The following is a 21,614-nucleotide window of genomic DNA, read 5'->3' on the forward strand; positions in this document are numbered from 1 at the left end:
GAGGAGGAGGAGGAGGAGGAGGAGGAGGAAGAAGAGGAAGAGGAGGAGGAGGAGGGGGAGGAGGAGGAGGACGAGGACGAGGACGAGGACGAGGATGACGAGGACAAAGAGGATGAGGAGGAGAGGAGAAAAAGAAGGAGGAGGAGAAGAAAGAGAAGAAGGAGGAGGAGAAGGAGGAGGAGGAGGAGGAGGAGAGAAAGAGGATGGGGTTACAGATGGGGATGGGAGGGGAGGAGAAAGAGAGAGAAAAACAAATGAAGAAGCAAGCCCTTAGAGATGAAGAATCATGAAACACAGGTAGCTAATACTGGAATGTATATTTGAATCTGGTTCTGCTGATGTCCACTCAGGGGTCTTCCTACTGTACCTTTTCGTTCATTTGCTATGCTTTGGCCTTGAAGAATTTCCACCACTGACCTTCATAGTAGTGAAATTCCTGATGCGGTCAAATTCAAACATGATCTCAATGTAGCCGTTGGTGGCACTCTCATTTCTCCAGCCCACATAGTCATAGCCTGGCCACACGTGGTATTCATGTGTCTGCGTGAAATCATCCAGGCCAGACACCCCATCTGTGAGCTGACCTAGTCCCTCGGTCATGCTACTCATGCCAGGAGAGAAGGAAAAGAGAGAGGAATGCGGAGTTAGCCGTGAATTCATGAAGAGCTTTGACCCAGCTACTTCACCCTGGGTTTTTAAAGAGCTGATTATCTTAGATGTTGAAGAATTATAGAAAATAGAATGTACTGTATAGTAACTCATTTCTTTTTCCCAAGCATCAAGAAAGAATTAAGAATTTTATATAAATTAATTTTACAAAATGTTTAATGCTTAGCACATTAGTGGCAAAACACTTAAACAATGTTCTATTTTTCATATGAAAACTTCCATAATCTATACAAACTCTGCCTACTCTTCCACACCGAATATAATGTCTTGATACATGAATCAATAATATCAAATACACCTGATAAATTAATTCATTAGTAAATTAATGAAAGAGTGAATGAAAACACTGAAAGCACTTACCCTATCACTAAATAAATGTTCTCAATGCTCATTGGAACATTTTTCAGACTCTCCTCAGACAGCATGTTGTCATAGTTTAGTGAAATAATTTTATTTTTTAATTTTTATTTTTATTACTAAGTGTTTTCAGTGCATAATGATTACCTTCATCATGAGGAGTTGGTACACGTATATAACATGTGCTAATTCTTCTGGCATCCCTTTCCTCTGCTCTTTCTCCCCACTCCCTCCAACTCTTGACCCCTTTCCCTTCTGCAAAGTGAATTAATTTCAGAGAAGCCATTCATTCTCTACTCTACCTGAGACTTCCAAAAATCCCAATTTAACTAAAGGCAGAAGAAAAAGTGATCCCTGTTGAATTTAAAGAACTAATATATGATTACTTTTAAATAAATATGTAGAAAGCTATCCACTATCCATGGAGTAAAATGCAGAGCTTTTATGTGAGTCTCAGATTTTAGATGTGAATTTTTTTTTCCAGCTTGGCAGCCTTTTCCAATTTTGAACACAAGGCTGATTAACGGGCTGAGTATGTCTGATTCCTGGAGGGGATAAAAGATTACTCATGGGTTTTTATTATTAAGTGTATTGATATAGTTTATGTACACACAATGATCATCTCCTTTGGAAGTTGTACCTATACATGACATGTCTCAGTTCCTCTTTTATTTTTCTCCCATTTCCCTCCCCTCCCCCCCCACTTCTTCCCCTTCTTATTTACAAAATTTTGTCTCCATTTTAACCCTTTGTCCCTCATTTTTTTCTTTTCCTTTCCTCCCCTTCCCCCATTTTTCCTTTACTTCTAAACAAACTCTTCCTATATCACAATATCTATTATATGTTGTGGTTCTACAGTTTCAGTTTCTCACATTAGAGAAACAATGTGATATTTATACATGTGTATCTGATTTATTTCACTTAAGAGTGTGGTCTCAGGCTGGCCAGATAGCTTAGCAGACTAAAGCACCTGCTTAGGCAAAGCACAGGGGCTGGGGTTCAATCCCTTGCATGCAATGCCAGCCCCAGCACTGAGACAGCGACTGAGACTGGGCGTACTGGTGCACACCTGTAATCTCAGTGCTTGAAAGGCCGAAAACAAGAGAATCACTTCGAGTCCAATTTATGTAGTGAGACCCTGTAGACCCTATATTAGATATATTAAAAAAAAGTATGGTCTCAAGGTGCATCTATTTCACCATAAATGTCTCGATTTTATCCTTTATGGCTGTATGTGAGTTTTTAATTTTTAGTTTTAAATTTCAATTTCACTGACAGATTTTAGCTTACTTAGAAATTGTCTTCTTGATTCAGTTTTAGTAATTCATATGTAACTAGAAATCTATTTCTCATGTATTTTCCATCTCATTAGAGTAAAGGTTCACAAATTAGGTATTGGTGACCTTCTGGATTTACAAAGTATCCATTGTGATTTCACTCTATTTATTACTGTTTTCATGAATTTAAGTCTTTTATTTCCTCTCTTGATAAGATTAAGCATTTGTCAATTTTATTTATTTTTTCAAATAACCAACTCTTTGATTCATTGATTCTTTGTACTGCTTTCTGAGTCTCAATTCCATTAATTTATGCTCCAATCTGTATGATTTCCTCCCTTGAACTGTCTTTGGGCTTGACGTGCTAATTGTTTTCCAGAAGTTTGAGATTCAACATTAGGTTGTTGATTTCAGCTTGTTCTATTTTCCTGGTGTGAGAGTTTACTGCCATTAATTTGCTCCAACACTGCTTTTATTGTATTCTTTAAGTTCTAATATATTTTATTTTTATCATCATTTAATAGTTGGTACTGTTTAATTTCTCCGTTAATTTCATCAGTGACCCACTGGCTGTTTGGTAAGATGTTACTTCATTTTCATGCGTTTATTGAGCTCCTGTGCTTTCCTTTACCATTGATTTCCAATTTCATTGCACTATGGTCAGATAATATGCATGGGATAATTTTAATTTCTTTGTATTTACTTATGCATATTCTATGATCTAGTATGTGGTCTATTTGGAGAATCTATGTCACACCAAGAAGAATGTATACTCTAGTGTTGTGGGGTGAACACTCTGTAGACATCAACTACATCCATTGTTTTCACAAGTTCAATTCAATTCTGATATTTCTTTGTTAATTTTTTCATCTAATTGATCTACCCATTTGTGTCAAGGAGCTATTCAGATCCTTCATTGCAATAGTGTTAGTGTTTATTTGATTTTTTATGTTCATTAGTATTTATTTTATATAACTGGATTCACCTGTATTTGGTGCATATATATTTATGATTGCTGTCTCTTCTTCTTGAAGATTTTCCTTAACAAGTATGTAGTGACCTTCTTCATCTCTTTTGGTCAGTCTTGACTCAAAGTTCACAGTGTCTGCAAATAGAACAACTACTCCTGATTTTTCTAATTTCCTGTGACATGGAGTATTACTTCCCATCTTTTGACTTTCAGTCTATGAATTTCTTTTTAGTTAAATGTGTTTCTTGAATGTGCCATATTGTTGGATCTTATTTCTTGATCCATTTGCCAGTTTATTTCTATTGATTGGTAAATTGAGACCATTTACATTGATGGTTAAAACTGATAGGCATTGGCTTGTCCTTGTCATATTATTTTCCTGTTAGTGGTTCCCTGTCTTTTCCTCTGTTTAATTGCTTGCCCTGCCTGGTGACTTCTTTCTACAAGTATCCTTGGAGTTGTGGTCTTTATTATCTCTTCCAGAATATCCTTCAAACCTTTTTGTAGAAATGGTTTGGTTGGGACCAGTGAGATAGCTCAGTGGACTAATTGCCTGCTTTGGCAAGCACTGGGATCAGGGTTCAATCCCTGGTCCTGCATGCTGGAAAAAAAAAAGAAGTGGTTTTGTTGTCGTAAGTTTTTTCAGTTATTCTTTGTCATGGAAGTATTTTATTTTTCCATTAACACTGAGAGAAAATGTTGAAAGACATGTCAGTTTAGGTTGAAAGTTATTTTCTTTTAGAACTTGAAATGTTTCTCTCCACGCTCTCCTTAAGAGTTTTTCTTGAGAAATCTACTTTTTTCATACAATTTTGCAAACTTTAAATGAAATTTTTAACTTACTGGATATTTGCTTGAATCTGTTTCATGGATTCTATTTCTTTCTGATGTTGGGTATTCATGATTTCCATTATTTTTCTATGCTCCTCTATTTTTTTTAATCTATGTTTACTCTAGATTTATTGAGTGAGTCCTTTATTATAGTTGTCATCTCTTTTTTTAACCTGTGAAATTATTGGTTCTGCTTCTTTTTTATGTATTTAGTACAGGGCCTAGAGGGTCTTACTACACAGATCAGACTCACAGTGATCCTCCTGCTTTCAGCCTCCCAAGTGCTGGGATTATAGGTTCATGCCACCATGCCCAGTCTTAGTTGTCTCAGCCTGCCCCAGGGGCAGAGCCAGCATGGCCTGCTGAGAATCAAACCCTGGCCCCTGGGTTTTGCTTCTTCTATAAACTCATATACTTTTTATTTCTGCTGCTGTCATTCCAGAAGATTCAGAATGACTTCTGTTTTACTGTATCTCATTATTCCTCAGATATGTCTTATGTGGACTGGAAACCTAGGACTGTATCTTACCATTTCTATCTTCTTAATTGAATTTGTTTTCTGTATTGACATTTGTATTTTTCTTATGTTAGGTAGCTTTATCACTGGTATCAGGGATTCTCTAGAAAATATTCTGCCAAGATGTCTCCTAGGTATAACTGGCAGTTGGTCTTTGTGTCTGTCCCAAGGTCCTATCTCTCTGCTTTATTAGGGACAAGGAGTTGCTATCTATTTGGCTCAGCACCCAGACCTTTGGTACTGGCCTATGAGGATGATTCTGACCCCAGATTATCACAATGTCATCACACGAAGGTTAATTACTAATTATCATAAGTATAGCATCCTAGATAAAGTAGTATAGTCAGCGAGCCTAAAAACTGACAATCTGTGGTAATTGCCAATTTGATATCTCTAGCCCAAGGGGCAAGATGTATAGTTATATAACAACCTGTAACACAGACAAAGAAATTGTACACAGTGAGTTTCACCTGTGGGGAAGGGGAATTCAGGAGGGATAGAGTACAAAGCCAAGCAATAACTAAAGAGAAACATAGTGCAAGCAAGGCTGAAGGATAAAGGATGATCACTTATATCCTGGGCAGCTGGAAAAGGGGACAGGAGAGGAAGAATGAAGCAGAAAGCAAGAAAATATTGAAATGAACCAGAAAGACTAGAGATAATTTTCATTCCCATGTACATATCAGAAAAACAAGAAGTACAATTGAGGAAAGAGAGAGGACAGAAAAAAACAAACCAAATAATTACAGTCAAAACCTAAACAATCACCCCTCAATAAAAATTCCTCTAGTGCCCCCAGTTCTGTTAGTTCCCTAGTCAGAGCCATAGTGTGTACTGAGTAACTCCACCAAATCTGCAGTAGGACTACTGCTGGATGTGGGACTGATAGGCCACAGCACAGACTCTGCTCGTGAGTGGACATAGGGCAGGAAGAGTGCCCTTGTCCTATCACCACCCAAGGCCACTTGCTTGCTTGTGCTGCTGATTGTAGAGCAACAAGCTGCTTCCAGTTTACTATCGCTAAGGCTAAGACTGGCTTGTGGCCTCTGGTGGAATGGAGTGTGAGTGGCTCCAGATCCTACTGCTCTGTAAAATATCCCCCAGTCTGCTGTCCAGCTGCTTACTCTGCTGTGACTGCACAGCCCTTCCTTGTTTCCACTCAAAGACATTAACAGTGAAGTGACCCTAGAGCGGTTCTGCTCTGCATTTTAAGTCCTGAGCCTTCTAAAATAGAATGGATTGGTAGCCCTGTCCTCATACTGCTAGACCTCAGAGAGTCTGTGTGCCAGGTGCCTTTCTAGTTCACTCACCAGCAGCTGTTGTGGGGACACTCAGGTGACTGAATGACTCACATCCTCACGGCTACCTCTGACTGTACAAGGCTCTCCTGGTCCAGGTCTGTCCTCAGCCTCCCAGAATGAAGCAAAGTTGCTTTTGCTGAATCTGCTCTGGTCACAGTGCTCAGTCTCGGAGCTGCGGGGGTGAGCTGTTGCCTCTGAAGCAACGAATCCTATTGTCTTCTTCTCCACTGTCAGCTCCATTTTGGTTCCTGTGTGCCCTGAACATCCTTTGGATTCTCTCTGAGCTGTTGTTTTCCAGACTCTGGGCATTTTGAAGCTGAGTACGTGATGATCAGTGTGTCACCGTTTTGGCTAGTCAACCACCAACAAGAAGTGTACTTATATTAATTTGTCTATGTGATGAACATAAAAGTTCTTCTTTTTATGGAGGAACAGGGCAAGAACTCACCTCATGAAACACGCAGCTCTGTCGCACAAGCTATAGGAGACCCATTAGGAGTCTCCCAAAAGAAGAGTTTCTAGTACCCTCAAGCAAGGGTACCTCTGAAGTTTATAACAAGAACAGTCTGTATGTCAAATGTGTGAGTTACAAGGAAATGGTTAAGATTATTTCAGCCTTTTAGAGATTTTTTTTTTTTTTTTGAGACAGGGTCAATGACTACAGTCATTGATTTGACTGAAGTCAAGGTCAACAAATTATTGCCTTTGAATGCCTACAATGCCCAGTCAAATTCCTTTCGCAGAGCAACAGCTGAGTAGCAAAGACTGAGTTACCTGAACTGTATTCAATTACTCTCTGATTTCCTCAGTGCCTTGAGTATATTCCAACTGGGGATGTGGCTGAGTGAAAATACGCCAAGACAGTTTAGGAAAATAGGAAAGAGCAGTAACTGGATGAAAGCAGTGGATGAAAGGGAAGTGGGTAGAAACAGAACTACACAAATCAGGACTTCACACAGGGGTTGGCAGCTGGGAAAAATGGCAACTAATGCGCATTCTGTAATCACATAATTTCTCTACATCTCAAGCCCTGGAAACCTCATCATGAGGTCTAACCTTCACTGTGGCTTAACTTCTCTTTCAGGCTCAGTTTTTCTGGATAAGGACTGAGCTAAGAAATATGAGTGTTCATGTGGTGTTGAGATTGGTAAAGCCTAGAGTGGGAGAGATAGAAACTCCGCATGCCTACTTATTTAACCATACTTCTCCAACATGACTCTTCTGTGATCTATTTCAGGGATATTTGTTGGTACTTTCTGTTGATCTCAGATCAATTATCTACCTCTGTCTGAAAATTCCCGTGCTCAGCCCTGTTTCCTCTGTTTCTTTCCACCCATCTTACTCCATGTTTCAATTTTTGTCATTCCTTAGAAATATTCCTTATCTAGCGTAAGTTTTACTGATTTCCATAATTTTCACAATATATAAATCTCTATTTATTTATAAAGTCCTTTCTTCCTGAACTTTTAGATTTGCCTGATTTATTATAAACATTATTTCACTTCTTCCAGCCCTTTATTTCCACAACTAAGCCAATACAACTGGTTTTTCAGGTCAAAAATATGGCTACCACACTTCTTTTTTTCTTTTTTTTTTTTTGTATTTTAGGGAAGGGTCTTCAGGGTGTTCAGGATCTCACTACTAGATCGAACTCGTAGTGATCCACCTGTTTACAACCTCGCAAAAGCTGGGATTACAGGTGCACACCACCACGCCCAGTCTCAATCTCTGTCTCAGTGTGCCCTGGGGGTGAGGCTGGGATGATAGGTCTGAGGATTGACCCAACACCCACCCCCAGCCCCTGTGCCTGCTTGCAGGTGCTTTAATCTGCTAAGCTATTTGGCCGGCCCTCACACTTTTATTTATTTATTTATTTATTTTTATTTATTTATTTTTTTTGCGGAACCAGGGATCGAACTCAGGCCCTTGTGCTTGCCAGGGAAGTGCTTATTCTACTGAGCCATCTCCCCAGCCCTGGCCCTCACACTTCTGAATCACATTATGAAAGTTAGTCTTTTATTTGAGTAATTTATCATTGTTTCCTGTGTGCTTACCTCTTCCCAAAGTCAGCTTTAAGTTTCTTGGAAATAAAGACCACAGAGTTTACTTCATCTAAATCATCTCGCAGTAATTAGTACAGAAATTAAATACAATAAGTGGATTGATAATTAATCAAGCTGTATAAAATATTATTTTTTCCTGGTAGTTGTTTTCCCATTGTAATGACCAAAGTTCCCCAGAATTTACCTGTATCCAACAGCTCCATCATAGACAGAATCGTTCAGATAAATAATGGAGCCTCCAGGGAGTACAAATTGCTGCCCAGCTGGAGCATTGTAAGACACCAAGCCATCTGCCAAAGGAAACACAGTTGTCTGTAACTCTGGGAACAAGGTGCGGTTGCTGCTCTGATTACCTCCAGGGAGCTACGTGAGCTCCCAGGGTGCAAACCTGTGCAGTGTGCCCTCTAGGGTGCAATTCAGGTGCACAGAGAGCATTGCTGAAGTGCACACTTTAGGAGTGGCCAGCAGAAGTTACTGTAAATGCATAATGTCAAGTGTAAATCACCAAGCCCAGGATAGATGAACAGTGATCCATCTTCTTCTCTAACCAAGAGGAATAATAATTTCATTCCAGGGTACCGGATCCCAATCCCTTCTAATTTAATTGTCTTTATTTCCCAGTCATGATATTTTTCATATGGTCTGTAAGATCCCTGTGCTAGAGACCTACCTAGCCAGACACAGCCATAGAGCTCCACCCTCATGCACACATTCATAGAGTGGTCAGTCACTGGAATGAAGCGAACAAATCTAGCTACAATGGGAGGCTCCAAGTCCTTCAGGAAAATGTCATAGGGGTTAATATTTCCATCCAGCACCTAAGGAGAAAGAGAAGAAAAAAAGAGAGGGTATAAAATCATGTTCACTCTTCTTTACCCTATCTCCCTTTTGATATGCCCTCTCCTTTTAATTCAAGGAACAGAATATATCCACTCAGCTTCTCTAGCTGCCCTTCTATTCTTCTCTGGGTCACTTCCCTTAAACTAGGTCATGATTACAAGGGAATGCCAGGCCTATAGATACCTACACAACTAGTGTTCTTCTGGCCTAAGTCAAAATCTATTCTTGATTCCCCCAGGGAGTGGATGTCTCTTCTTCCTACCTGTTTGCCATGCCGGTTCCGCCAAGAAATCCAGCGAGTGCCATCTCGACTGTAATTGATCTTATACATGGGTGCGAACTCAATACCATGACCCCTCGCATGGCGTCCCTGGGTCCCCACAAGAGTGATAAAGTGTAAGGTATGCAAGTCAATCTGCAGAAACTCCTTCAGGTCATCAGGTTCCACTGGAATCTCAGGGCACCAGGCTCCATCCCCTTCTTCTGAGTCCAGCCTTGACAGCCAAAGGTTGGGGAGAGAGGAAGCAACTATAAGACCATAGAGTTCTTCACCAGATAAGAACAAGGTGCTGTTCTGCGCTGCAGGAAGAGTGTAAGCTGGGAGTACCAACAGAGTTTGGGGTTCTTCCCACTGGAAGAATTCTGATTGATCTCACCCTTCATATTTTTTGGTCAGTTTCCTTCCCCTGAATCACCATGAAACCCATAAGGAATCACCGCCAGGGAGCTGAAAACCTTCAGAAAATGTGAAGACTTTATTTTTCCAAGTTAATTCAGAGACTTCAACGGACACGAAAACTTTTCTATGCCCAGTTCCCCACGGAGGCATCTCACCATCCCCCCTGCCCAGTTTTCAAAGTCAGTCTAACACAGCTGGTCACTCCTGGATTGGATATCAAGTTGTGGGAGTGGGGACGGAGAGACGTTATGAGCTCCCGTGTGGGCTATGCAGTGCAGTGGAATTTTAACCAGCAGGATGGGCACGGCCACCCAGCAAATCCACCATGAGGGTAAGGGCTAAGAGCATGTCAGGGGAGAAGTAAATAATCTGGTTTCATTTTATTACCTCCAGGTTGAGTTACTATGGAGTAAAATTGTGAAATCAGTATAAGGTTTATTTTGGGAACCTCTTGCCACTTTCCCTCTTCCCTGGAATGCTCTCTTTTCTCACAGATGTTACCCATTCATTTGTTTGCTCCCTTCCAACCTCACCAACCATCACTCTGGTCTTTCATACTAAGGTAAATATTATGAGAAAAGTTTACCAAGGTCACTTTCTTTATGGGTGATTCTATTTTTAAAAAAATAGTACCTTACACCAAAAGAATTAGATCCAAGAAAGTGGAATGAATTGCAAGATTAGTCTTTGAGTTGAGATTTTATTGATTTAGAGGACCTGTGAAATACTTCCATGAGAACTCTACGATGCCCTGTTTATGGGTGAAGTTTAAAGGAGAAAAATTTGTTGAAGGACTCAGTGTCTGATTAAGCTCTTGATGCTTTGCACGAGTGCTGTTTGCACAGAAACCCACAAGAAGAGGAGCAGATCCGCTCACTCTGAATATCCCACATCATCTGGACCTCTCCCTACTGCTGCTTTGGTCTCCTTCCTGCAGCAGTCCTCAATAACAAGGTCAGATAATGAGAATTCACTGCCAATTATTGAATCCATTTACTGTGGGCATGTGGCTCTGTGGCATCTGTGGTTGGGATGAGGTTGTCAGAGCAGCAACACAACCAAGCCCAAGTTCTCCCTCTCTGCAAGTATGAAGAGCAGGAGAAGCCCACTTAACATTTTTCCTTTATTCCACCAGCTCTGACCAGTACCATCTCTCTTCACTAGCTGATTGAATCAGGCGTCTGCATCCTAAAAGTTATAATGACCCAAAATCCAGACTTTCCTGAGAGAGCCAATCTCACCTTCCGTATTTGGCTGCTGTGGACTCCGACCACTGACTGGAAGCTGTGATGTCCTCATCTGGAATATGGCCTCCTGACATGCCCAGGGGATAGCGGCATATAGCTGCACCAAAAGAAATCCAAGACAGAAGAGAAAACATTCTTTTATTTTTATTTCCAGAGTCCTCTAGGGAGACTATAACCAATTGTTGAACAGGAAGTAGGAGATTCTAAATTTTCCCTCAAGGGCTTCTGTTTGACCACCCTGCCTTTATCATATTTTTCCTCATGTCTCTGACTCCCCAGATCAATTAGGTTCCAAGATTTGACCCTCAGCCAAACTTATATTTTGGTCCAAACTCTCACAAATAATGAGCATAATGTGTTAATTTATCATTTTATTTGATAACAAACCCAATGGCCCATCCTTTTTACCTGAATAGCAGATATGCATTTCTAACTAATTTTGTAACACTAGTGAGCCATAATCATCAGGTAGCCCTGTGACCCACAGCATTCTTTTCTTTGTAGATAGCTGATTGTATGACACTATGAAATAAACCAACAAACTCGTGCACAAGAAGATTCCACCTAAATTTTTTGGCCAGCATAGCACCATGTCTGGCCCTTGGACCAAGATAATAAGCTCTAGGGATCAACTTCTACTTTCAATTAAGATAGAGTGACAGAGACAAGATTTACCCTCTTATATTAAACAACAACAAGACAAAGTATATGACATAATGAACATCAGACAAAGTAAGGACAGCAATTTCTGAGAGACAGGACACAACTATGTGCCCTTCTATTGAGTCAGGTTACTGCTGTGAGGGTCCAGTTACAGAATAAGCAGGTGAGAATTCAGCAGAGATTGGAAAATTCCCTGAATTGAAGAGACAATGAGTCCAGAGAGCTCTAGAGAACTGGAGTTCTCAGGATATAGGGCTGCCAGGTAAGATACAGGATACCTAATTAAATCTGAATTTCAGATAAGCACCAATTTTAGAATGTGTTCCATGGAATTAAAAAAAAAAAAAGGCAAAGCAGTAAAATAGAATTCACTTTGAGAAAGAAAATAAGAGCAAAACAATTTAAAATGATTCAGAACTGATGGCATTTCAAAATCTCCATAGCATTTTTACAGAAAAAAATTAAAGTTCTAGAATTCACATGAAATTCCAAAAGGCCCTGAATAGCCAAATCAATTTTGCAAAACAATAACAAAGCGAGAGGTATGATACTCCAAATTTCAGAATATACTACAAACTAAAGCAGTTAAAATAGTATTTCAATAAAGCAGACATGTAGATAAATGGAACAAAATAGAGAAGTTAGAAATAAAATCATACATATAGTATCAACTGATCATCTTTAATAAGGGGGCCAAAAATGCAGTAGAAATACAATGGCTTTGTCAACAAACTTCTGCCAAAACCTGATATTCACTTGAAAAAGAATAAAGCTGGAACTTTATGTTACACACACACACACACACACACACACACACACACACACTCAAAATAGATCAAACATTTAAATGCAGAACCTGAAATACTAAAACTCTTGGAAGAAAACAGAATAGCCTGGATATGATACCAAAAACATAAGTAACAAAAACAGACATGGGTAGAGCTACACTGAACTGAACAATTTTTACAAAAAATAAATAGAACAATTACCAAAGTAAAAATCTTTGGGATGGCAAAAAATATTTTCCAGCCACATATTTGATAGGGGTTAATATCTAAAATACAGAAGGAGCTCTTGCAAACTAATAGCAGAAACCAAATAACCCAATTTAAATTATTTTTAAAAATAAGTGAAGGGGGCTGAGGATATAGCTCAGTGGTACAGCACCTTTCTGGCAAACTCAGAGCCCTGGATTCAGTTCCTGGCACCCCTTCTCTCAAAAAAAGTTGAAGGCTAAAATAGACATTTCTCCCATGTCCTTTTTCTGATCAAGGAGATTATTGGGCCACAGAGGAAAGTGATTGATGATGTAGAATGTGCCTAAGGAGAGTCACATGGAGAGAAAACATTCTCTCAGGCTTTCACAGAAAGTGAATTGGTCAAGCCATGGCTGTGACTCATCCACATGACTGACACTGACAAAGGATCTACAAACTGTGGTACAGGGTTTCAGGATAAGTCTGGAGGGGATTTGACTGATCTTATCAGACCCAAAATCTAAACTCTTGTTGGATAGGTCCTGCTTTACCTTGGTCTTAACCATCCAGCAGAAAAGTATAAAAATGAAGTAAAAGAAGTAAAGCCATACTGTTATGTTGAGCTGTAGGGGACTCAGGTCAACAATTTCTGACATTGCCAGTCAAGCAGAAGACCCAATACTATTATGGACTACTGGACTCTTTTGGAATATTTTGCTGAGTTCACACAACTATAATATACAAATGACGGAACTAAACAAAAAAGGGGATACAGATGAATGTCCATTTTGTATCTGTGTATTCAAAATGGTTAGGATAGATATATAGTTACATTCTCTTAATGAATAGAGGGATTTGTTCTAATAGTGTTTGTAAATAGATATCATGTCTGCATCTTGTACAGCAAATAACCACTAGGAAGAGAATATGCAATGTTTTAATTATTGAAACTGTCCTACCAATTTGATTTGAAACTGTCTCATTGCTATTTGTTTCTCAATAAAATTATGGAAAATAAATAAATAAATAAATCATCTTACTCAAAAAAAGTAAAACCATATTAATATGCTGAGCTGTAAAAGGCTCAAGTCAACAACTTCTGACATTGCCAGTATTATGGAAAACCCACTATTATTATGTACTACTGGACTATTTTGGAATATTTTGCTGAATTCACACATTATAATATTTAAATGATAAAACTAAACAAAAAAGGGGATACAAATGAATGACCATTTTGTATCTGTATATTCAAAATAGTTAGGATAGATATACAGCCACATTATCTTAATTCATTGTATAGAAAGGTTTATTCTAATAATGTTTTTAAATAGGATATCATGTCTGCATCTTGTACAATGAATAACCACTAAGACAACAATATGCAATGTGTTAATTATCAAAACTGCCCTATTAATAAGATTTGAAACTGTCTCATTGCTATTTGTTTCTCAATAAAATTATGGAAAAAAATAAAGTAAAAAAATATAAAATAAAATAGACATTTCTTTAAGGAAGACATAAGACCAGCATGACAACTCTTATTTGTAATCCCAGCTCTCTGGGAGGCTGAGGCAGTAGGACAACAAGTCCAGCCCAGCTTTGTCAACTTAGAAATTTTTTTGTCTCAAAATTTTAAAAAAATAAATGGGGTATAGCTCAATGTAAAGAACCTGGTTTTAATCCCAATACTAAACCAAATCAAAATAAAACAAAAGATTATAAGGTGGAGGAAAGGATGTGGGAAAGTGAGAAGAAGCAAAAGAAGGAGGAGAAGGAGAAGAGGAAGAAGGGGGAAGAAAAGGAGGGAAGGAGAAATGGAGAGGGAGGAGTAAAAGAGGGGGGAAAGGAGATAGAGAAGAAGAGGAGGAAGAGGAAAGAGGAGGAGGAAGTGAAGAAGAAAGACGAGGTACCAGAGACCAGAGGTAGGAAGGAAGAGGTAGTAGAAGAAAAGGAAGGAGAGATGAAGTACACAAATGACCAGTAACTATGGTCAGCATCTCTAATCATTAGGGAAATGCAACTCAAAACTGCAAGGACACATCACCTCAGATCTGTCAAGATCACTATCATCAACAGATACAAAAGATAAAGAGTGCTGGTGAGGATGTGGAGAAATTGGAACTCTTGTACACTACTAGTGGGAATGTAAAGTGATATATCCACTATGGAAATAGTATGAAGGTACATCAAAACTTACAAATTCAGCTACCGCATGACCCACCAATTCTTTTTCTGGGTTAACTGTATACCCAAAACAATCAAAATTAGGATCTGAACTTTCATGTTCATGATAGCCAAGACATGGAGACAACCTAAATAGTAACAGAAGAATAAGTGAAGAACTTGTGGGCTACTCACAAAATAAAATATTATTCAGCTTTTAAAAAAGAAATTGTGCAATTTACAAAAACAGAGATGAACCTAAAGGACACTATGCTAAATGAAATGAGCTAATCAAAGAAAGACCAAGACTGTATAGTTCCAATAAAGATGAAATGTCTTACATAACCAAATTCCTAGGCACAGAGATTAGAGTGACAGTTACCAGGGGCTGAAAGGAGAGGAAATAGAAATTTGCTATTAAAACAGGTATAAGTTTCAGTCAAACAAGATAAGTGAACTATAGAGATCTGCTGTGCTGCACTGTGCCTATAGTTAACAATGCTGTATGTTACACTTAAAAGATCTTGTTAAGCAAACAGTTCTCACGTCGTGTTCTTATGGGAATAATAATTTCCCTTAAGTTGACTGTATTTTATACCCTATGTATTTCACCATCCTCCTTCTAGTCCTACTTGTACCATTCAGCAACAAAAAGGAATGAACTAGTGCCACATGCTATAGTATGAATAAATTTCAAAATAATTGTACTGAATGAAAGAAAACAGACAAAAGAGTATATATTATAAGCTTCCATTTATATATAATTCCAGAAAATGAACAAGTCAACCTACTGTGACAGAAAACACATCAGTGGTTTCCTGGGGGACATTAGAGAGGCCAAAGGAATCCCAAAGGGGCATAGCGCAAATTTTGGTGGTAATTATTTCATGGGTTTAAACTATAAAAATGTCAAAACTTATCAAGTCATGCATCTTAAGCATGTGCCAATGGGCCTGGGACATGTCTCAGTAGAATAAGCACTTCTCTGGCAAGCACAAGGGTCTGAGTTCAATCCCTGGTTCTGCCAAAAAAAAAAAAAAAAAAAGTATGTGTCATTACTCTGTATTATTTGTATGTCAATAAAGCTGCTTTTAAAACAGAAAACTTTTGCAAGAATATTGAGATTTTAACTTTTGAATTTAAACTTCCTGCTTCCACCGTGCCCTCAGGACCCTCCGGACCCCTCCAGAACCAGCCCAGGCCCGGCATACAGGCCTGGTGTTAAACTGTGCAGCTGAAGTCCCTGCGGAGAGCCTAGGGCCAGAACCACCCAGCTAATCCAGGAGCAGAACATCTTGCCAAAGGGGCACAGCAGCCAGATCCAAGCCAGGCACATTGGGATGAATTCAAACTTCATAGATCCACACCTGGTAAGCTGAGACACTTTGCTAGACCCAGATCTATAAGAGCATCCTCCCTCTTTCTCTCTTGACCAAGAAAGGGGGCAAAATGTAACCGGGTTAAACTAGTCTACCTGAATTTAAACTTCCCTTTGCAAAGTAGGTAACCAAAACCTTTATGTTTCTTCATCCAAAGGTTGGGTTTATGTTTACAGGACACAAATAAATTGCTTAAAGTGAAATAGCTTCCTAAAAAGTCTAACTTCGTTCAGGCCTGCAAGGTTAGATTGAGATGATGGAGAAAGCTGAACCCTCCCAGGCTTACAAGGAAGGGGTGATGGCTTAGGAAAGAATGACCCCAAAGATCTCATGTGCTCAGAGGCAGGGCTTGCTGACAGGACTGACCATGGGGGCTTAGAGCTGACTTGCTCTCGGGAGGGAATGCCTGATTAGAGGGGGTCATTCAGAGCACGATTTAAAGTGTGTCTCTCTCTCCTCAGCTCCTTCCCTTCTCTCCTCGCTTCCTGGCCACCATGATATGAAGAGTTTTTCCTCCATTGTTCCCATTTACTATGCATTCTGCTTGGAAGCTGGCCAGCCATGGACTGTAAGCACAAACCAAAATAAAGCTTTCCTCCTTTAGGTTGTGGATGTTGATATTGTGACTCAGCTGTGACAAGGTACCTAAGATAAAGGGACATTGAGGCAAACCAATTGCAGTATAACATGTACTATATGCTATTTCCTGGACAACACCTAGAGAGGTAGCTAAACATCAAGAGGAAAGAGGTTTTGTGTGAATATGCTGACCATGCCTCACCCAGAGACAAAGCTACTACGCTGCTAAAACATCATGGGCTTGGGAAATGAAGAAATTAAATACAATCATGATGAATGAGAAGTAGAAGAACCTCTCACTTTTGCCATGTCTGGTAAAGCTCCTAGGAAAGGCAATGACAGTTCCGGGCCAAGGACTAGAAGTTACTTCCAGATACTGTGGTTAAGCAAACTCTACACAAGCAGCTCTGGCAGGAAATGTGGCCACTTCACCATAACACTTCTACATTGGCCACCCATTACATCTTCCAAGTTGGATTTGAACCAAAAGATTAGCATGAAAATGTAGTGAACCAGTTAGGGACCACCATGGTGGGATAGTGTGGGGCAGAAGGCTGTGATGGTGAGATACACTCCTGGGTGCAGTCAGCTGTTAGGTTTTTAACAGGGCATGTTTCAACAGATCCATCATAAGACCCTGATAGAACTACAAATCTGAATGTTTGCATGAAATGAGAAGAAATCATTACAAAAAAACCTAAATCAGCCATCCAAATGTATTTTTTTTTTTTAGTTGATTTAAAGAGATTAACTGTGCAGATCACACAACGGGGCAGCACTTTGAGCTTACCACTCGCTTTGCTGTAGCTAGCACCTCTGACCTGTGGCTATGACAACAGTTGCCTTGGTTACTTGCCTGGGACCTACAGGATGATTTTGCTAAAATACTGACTCCTGACTTGGGCCTACATAGGTCTGATGGGTGATAAATGGGATAAAATTGACATTTTTGTCTTCATATTTTTTTGCCTTAATCGTGATCCTCAAGTCAGATTTTACTAAATTCTGCATCTAGACAAGTTGATCATTTTTAAAAATAATCGGTGTTTTGACCAAGACTATGATGGGTTTTGACCAAGACTACCATAATAAAGCTTGATCTTTTGTGTATTGGAAGTATTACGTATTTCTTCTCTCCCACCCTTGTGCTTTTTTAGCAGCTTAAGCTCAGAAAGTTTACCAACACTATCATAAATCCAGGGTATTTTGCAAGACAATGACACCAGCTGTAAGTGTAACCCAGCAGTTTTGGAGAAAACCTGACTGCCTGTGAGCCCAGCAACATAAGATCAGGATGTTTTATGCAGAATAATGGTGCCAGATACATAAAACTCTAGTCTCTGGAACTAGTTGACCATGTCCACGATGTTCTAAGTTCATCACAAGAAGACACATGTTTTTAGAACCATGCCATTGGTGAAAAGTAGCGGCCTTTAGCCCACCCCAAGCTCTCTTTGTTGTGTGGGCAGCAGCCTGCCCGCTCTCTTAACCAGTTGCTCCATCCCCTCAGCCAATGCCTCCATTTGGCTGACGCCTCTTTCCCCTTTCTTTGCCTGTCCAAGGGTGTGTGAGTTTGTAATGCTTGGCCCCACATCACTTTTATCATCTCTGGATCAAAAGACCTCATTTTCTGGCACCTTGGAATGATCGTCTTGTTTATTCTTATTCAAAACACAAGCACAAATGGGAATTATTTGAAGGGATAGCTTTTCAAATTCCAAACTCTCTGCGAAGTGATGTTGAAAGGAAGAGAAAAGATGAGGAACCAGATGCCAGTAAGACCAAAGTCATCAATGAATTAAGTGGATACAGTTTCCAAACTAAGTCAGCTTCTCTTGTGCTCTGTCTCCCCATGCAGTTGAACCCACACCAGCCTCCGGGGCCATTCTGACATTCTCCTCCTTCAGGCTGATGGCGCATCGTACTGGTGGTGCTATGTGCTCTTCTTGGCATCAGTGTCTTTATGAGCAAGCAGAAACCTCTGGAAGTCTTGGACCTACAATCCATGCCCCAGTCCAATTTACCAGAACTTTTGAATTGACATTTGGAACCTAAACCTAGTTACTAATAAATAGATTTTTGTCCCTTTGCTACTGTCTTCTCATTATTTAGATATAAAGGACTTCCTGGGGCTAAGACCTTACTGCCTGGGACAGGTATTCCCAGTTCCTTTGGCTGTAATCTATGTCATAGTGTCCCCCATTGCCATCTTGACCTTGAAAATAGAGTTCTTAACAATTTTTAAGATGTCATTTCTTGCCTACCCTTTTTTAGCTTTATAATAGCCTCATGTGGCAGATAAGGCACACACAATGGTCTTCCAAATATATAGGCAGAATCCAGAAGAAGGCCCACAGCTACTAAGTAGTAGAGATTTGATTTAGGTTATACTTTTCTGTCCCAGTCCAAATTTTTTCCTTATGTGCCACACCACCACTCTGCTTTACCCAGGAGAGTGGCCAGGTGCAGGCTGCTTTTCCCAGGAGGCTGGCCTGCAACAGAAGCACTGTGAATGCTAGGAGCACCGCTCCCTGCAGCTTCCCTGTTCTGGAGCTGATATTTGTTTTTTTCCCTCCAATCTTTTCTCCAGTCATACCTCCCTTATTGCTGGCTGTTTAGTTTCCAAATTGACAGTTTATTTTCATTCTTTGTTTATTAATTCATTCATTCATTCCATAATTTATTGAACATGGTAAGGATGCAGCAGTACACAAAACAGAAAAAGTGTCTTTTGTCAGAGAGCTTACATCCTAGTCTGTGGAACAGAAAGTAAGCAAATATGTATGTGAGAAAAGATGGCATTTGCTATGAAGAGAAAAGAAGTATGGAAACAGAATAGGCTGATTTCTGTAAAGCATCAAGGAAGTCTCCCTGGATAAAGGAACTCTCAGCTAAGACTGAGTAAAGGGAAGTAGTGGGGCAGGTGACTCCCAGAGGGGAGGATACTCAGGGCAAGGCAAAGAGAGAGTGCACAGGTGAACTTCAGTAAGGAGCACACTTATTGTGAAGATTGCTTGAGGTGCAAATTGAAAAATCAGCTCCCGTTACTTTACTAGCCTTCTCCTTTCACGTGATAATAATCTGGTACTCAACTAAAGCAAGCATATTTGAGCATGTCAAGTATGAGTTCCAACAGATATTTCCTTCCTCTGTTTTCTGACATTTTTACATCTCCGTTATATTGCCTTACAATTATCTAGTGGGGGAAGGTTCTTTTCCTCTATTAATAGCAAACATTTCGAGGCAAAAACTGCCTCTTATTCATTTTCATGTCTCAGTGCTCATACAGGGGAGAAAATGGATGCTTGAAAATATTTGAAAAATAATGGTAACCCTTAGAGACAGATACAGATTAGGCATAATAATACAGTTGAATAAAACATGGACTCCCTGTAAAGCTCATCTCTCATTCTTTTCTGTTTCATCCAGCTTTATTTTTCCACTGATTCAATCTAAAAATCTTGAGGCCATTCTTGACTTCGTCTACAACCTGTACCCGTTCCTTCAGCTGACAGGAAATCCTGTTGACTAAAAAAATCCCTATATTGTATCTACTTCTTCCCTCCTCTATTTCACTGCCACTGTAAGCCAAGTCATGTCTTTTATCATCAAGAATAGTACAATCACCTCCTAACCAGTTCCCTTTATCCATCTTTCCTCACATGTCTCAAAATGTGAGTCAAGCCATATGATACATCTGCTTGAAGTCCTTCAATAATTTCCCATGTCACTCAAAAAAATCAGATTCCTTGCATTGTCTCCAGGACTATGCATAAGCTGTCCACTTTTTGTCTTGGACCTCGACCCCACTCCACACTCTCCATCAGCCTTCCTGGGGTAGGCAGCTAAATTAGATAGAAATATTATAGGCAGTCAGACAGGAGCAGGCCCTCAAGGAGACAGCACTAAAGATACGGTTCAACTGTGAGAGAGACAGATGCTTCCACTGTGGGCCAGACCTAGAGACCAAAGATCAAACAAATGTTTACCTCCCTAAAGATAAGCATCCAGGATTGATCATCACCTTGAGGAAGCCAGGAAGAGTCACTAATCTGCCTGCTACTGGCTGGCTACCAGATAAACTCCTGTTCTGTATTCATGCCTACTTGCTACGTGACTTCCTTTCCCATTTGGTCCTGGATTTAATCAATTTTACCTGAACAATGGTGCTTTTAATCTCATTGGTTGACCAAAGTTTTGTCCCACCTCATGCCTACCTAAGCAATTCTCCATGGTTTCCACATTAGACCTACCTCATCACATGGCTTTACTCCATAAAAGTCTCTGTAACAGACAGCTTCCTGGAGACAATCCACTCAGGTCCCCCTCCTGTCCCTCTCAGACAGAAGCTTTCCTTCCCCCAAATAAATATGCTGCTCTTAACCTCTGTTTATTCCTAAAATTCATTCTTCGATTTTAGAGAACACAAACTCATCCCAGGTATCTTTCAGGTTGGGAGTTTCATTCCCCTATGACATTTACCCTATGTCATTCCTGCTCCTTAAGCACACTAGCATGCTCCTTCTTCAAGAATTTGCATTCCCTATTCATTAATTAAGGGACACAAGAATTTTCACAGGTCATGGAAAGAAAAGTTCAGCACCATATTTCCCATTTTTACTTATTAACATCTCCAAAATATGGAACTCTGACAAGCAGTGTCCTAGTTTAGCTGGTAGGATATTTTGGTTGTTTTTTTTTTTTTTTATCTAGATAGCAATGATGTGCACTTAAGAGGCAGAAGCTTATTAAGTTAGATGAAATCCAGTAATGATAGCATCAATTTAGAAAAATGCATCAAGAGACCCAGTCCTAGCCCAGGTCCGGTGAGTGTGCGGAGAGTTTCCTGCTACCCTGTGCCGGCGGGACCAGTCCCAGCCCAGGCGCAGCGTGGGCCGGACCCTCTCCCAGCCACTCAGGCCGCCCCCCCACCACTCCGCAGTGCCTCCCCCACCCCGCTCGCCGAGTAGGATTTTCTGCCGAGTTCCGGGAGCCCCCAGACCCACTCCTAGACCAGGTCCGGTGAGTGTGCAGAGAGTTTCCTGCTACCCTGCGCCGGCGGCGGGAACCAGTCCCAGCCCAGGCGCAGCGTGGGCCGG

The 21,614-nt window shown here is 40.1% G+C and overlaps 1 protein-coding gene across 7 annotated transcripts in view; it reads right to left on the reverse strand.

The window, feature by feature from the left end:
- The window catches only part of Ddr2 (discoidin domain receptor tyrosine kinase 2), a 169,987-nt gene that overhangs the window by 31,950 nt on the left and 116,423 nt on the right, over positions 1 to 21,614 (reverse strand). For all 7 annotated transcript variants that reach the window (XM_023699778.1, XM_023699780.1, XM_023699776.1 and 4 more), the window contains 5 exons: positions 10,746 to 10,848; positions 9,088 to 9,319; positions 8,656 to 8,803; positions 8,170 to 8,275; positions 418 to 601 (listed from right to left, as the gene is read on the reverse strand). In XM_023699778.1, coding sequence (XP_023555546.1) covers positions 418 to 601; positions 8,170 to 8,275; positions 8,656 to 8,803; positions 9,088 to 9,319; positions 10,746 to 10,848 — 773 coding nt within the window. The remainder of the gene's footprint in view (positions 1 to 417; positions 602 to 8,169; positions 8,276 to 8,655; positions 8,804 to 9,087; positions 9,320 to 10,745; positions 10,849 to 21,614) is intronic.

The sequence above is a fragment of the Octodon degus genome, unplaced genomic scaffold (genome assembly GCF_000260255.1).
Source record: "Octodon degus isolate 3935 unplaced genomic scaffold, OctDeg1.0 scaffold00116, whole genome shotgun sequence".
Classification (NCBI taxonomy): domain Eukaryota; kingdom Metazoa; phylum Chordata; class Mammalia; order Rodentia; family Octodontidae; genus Octodon; species Octodon degus.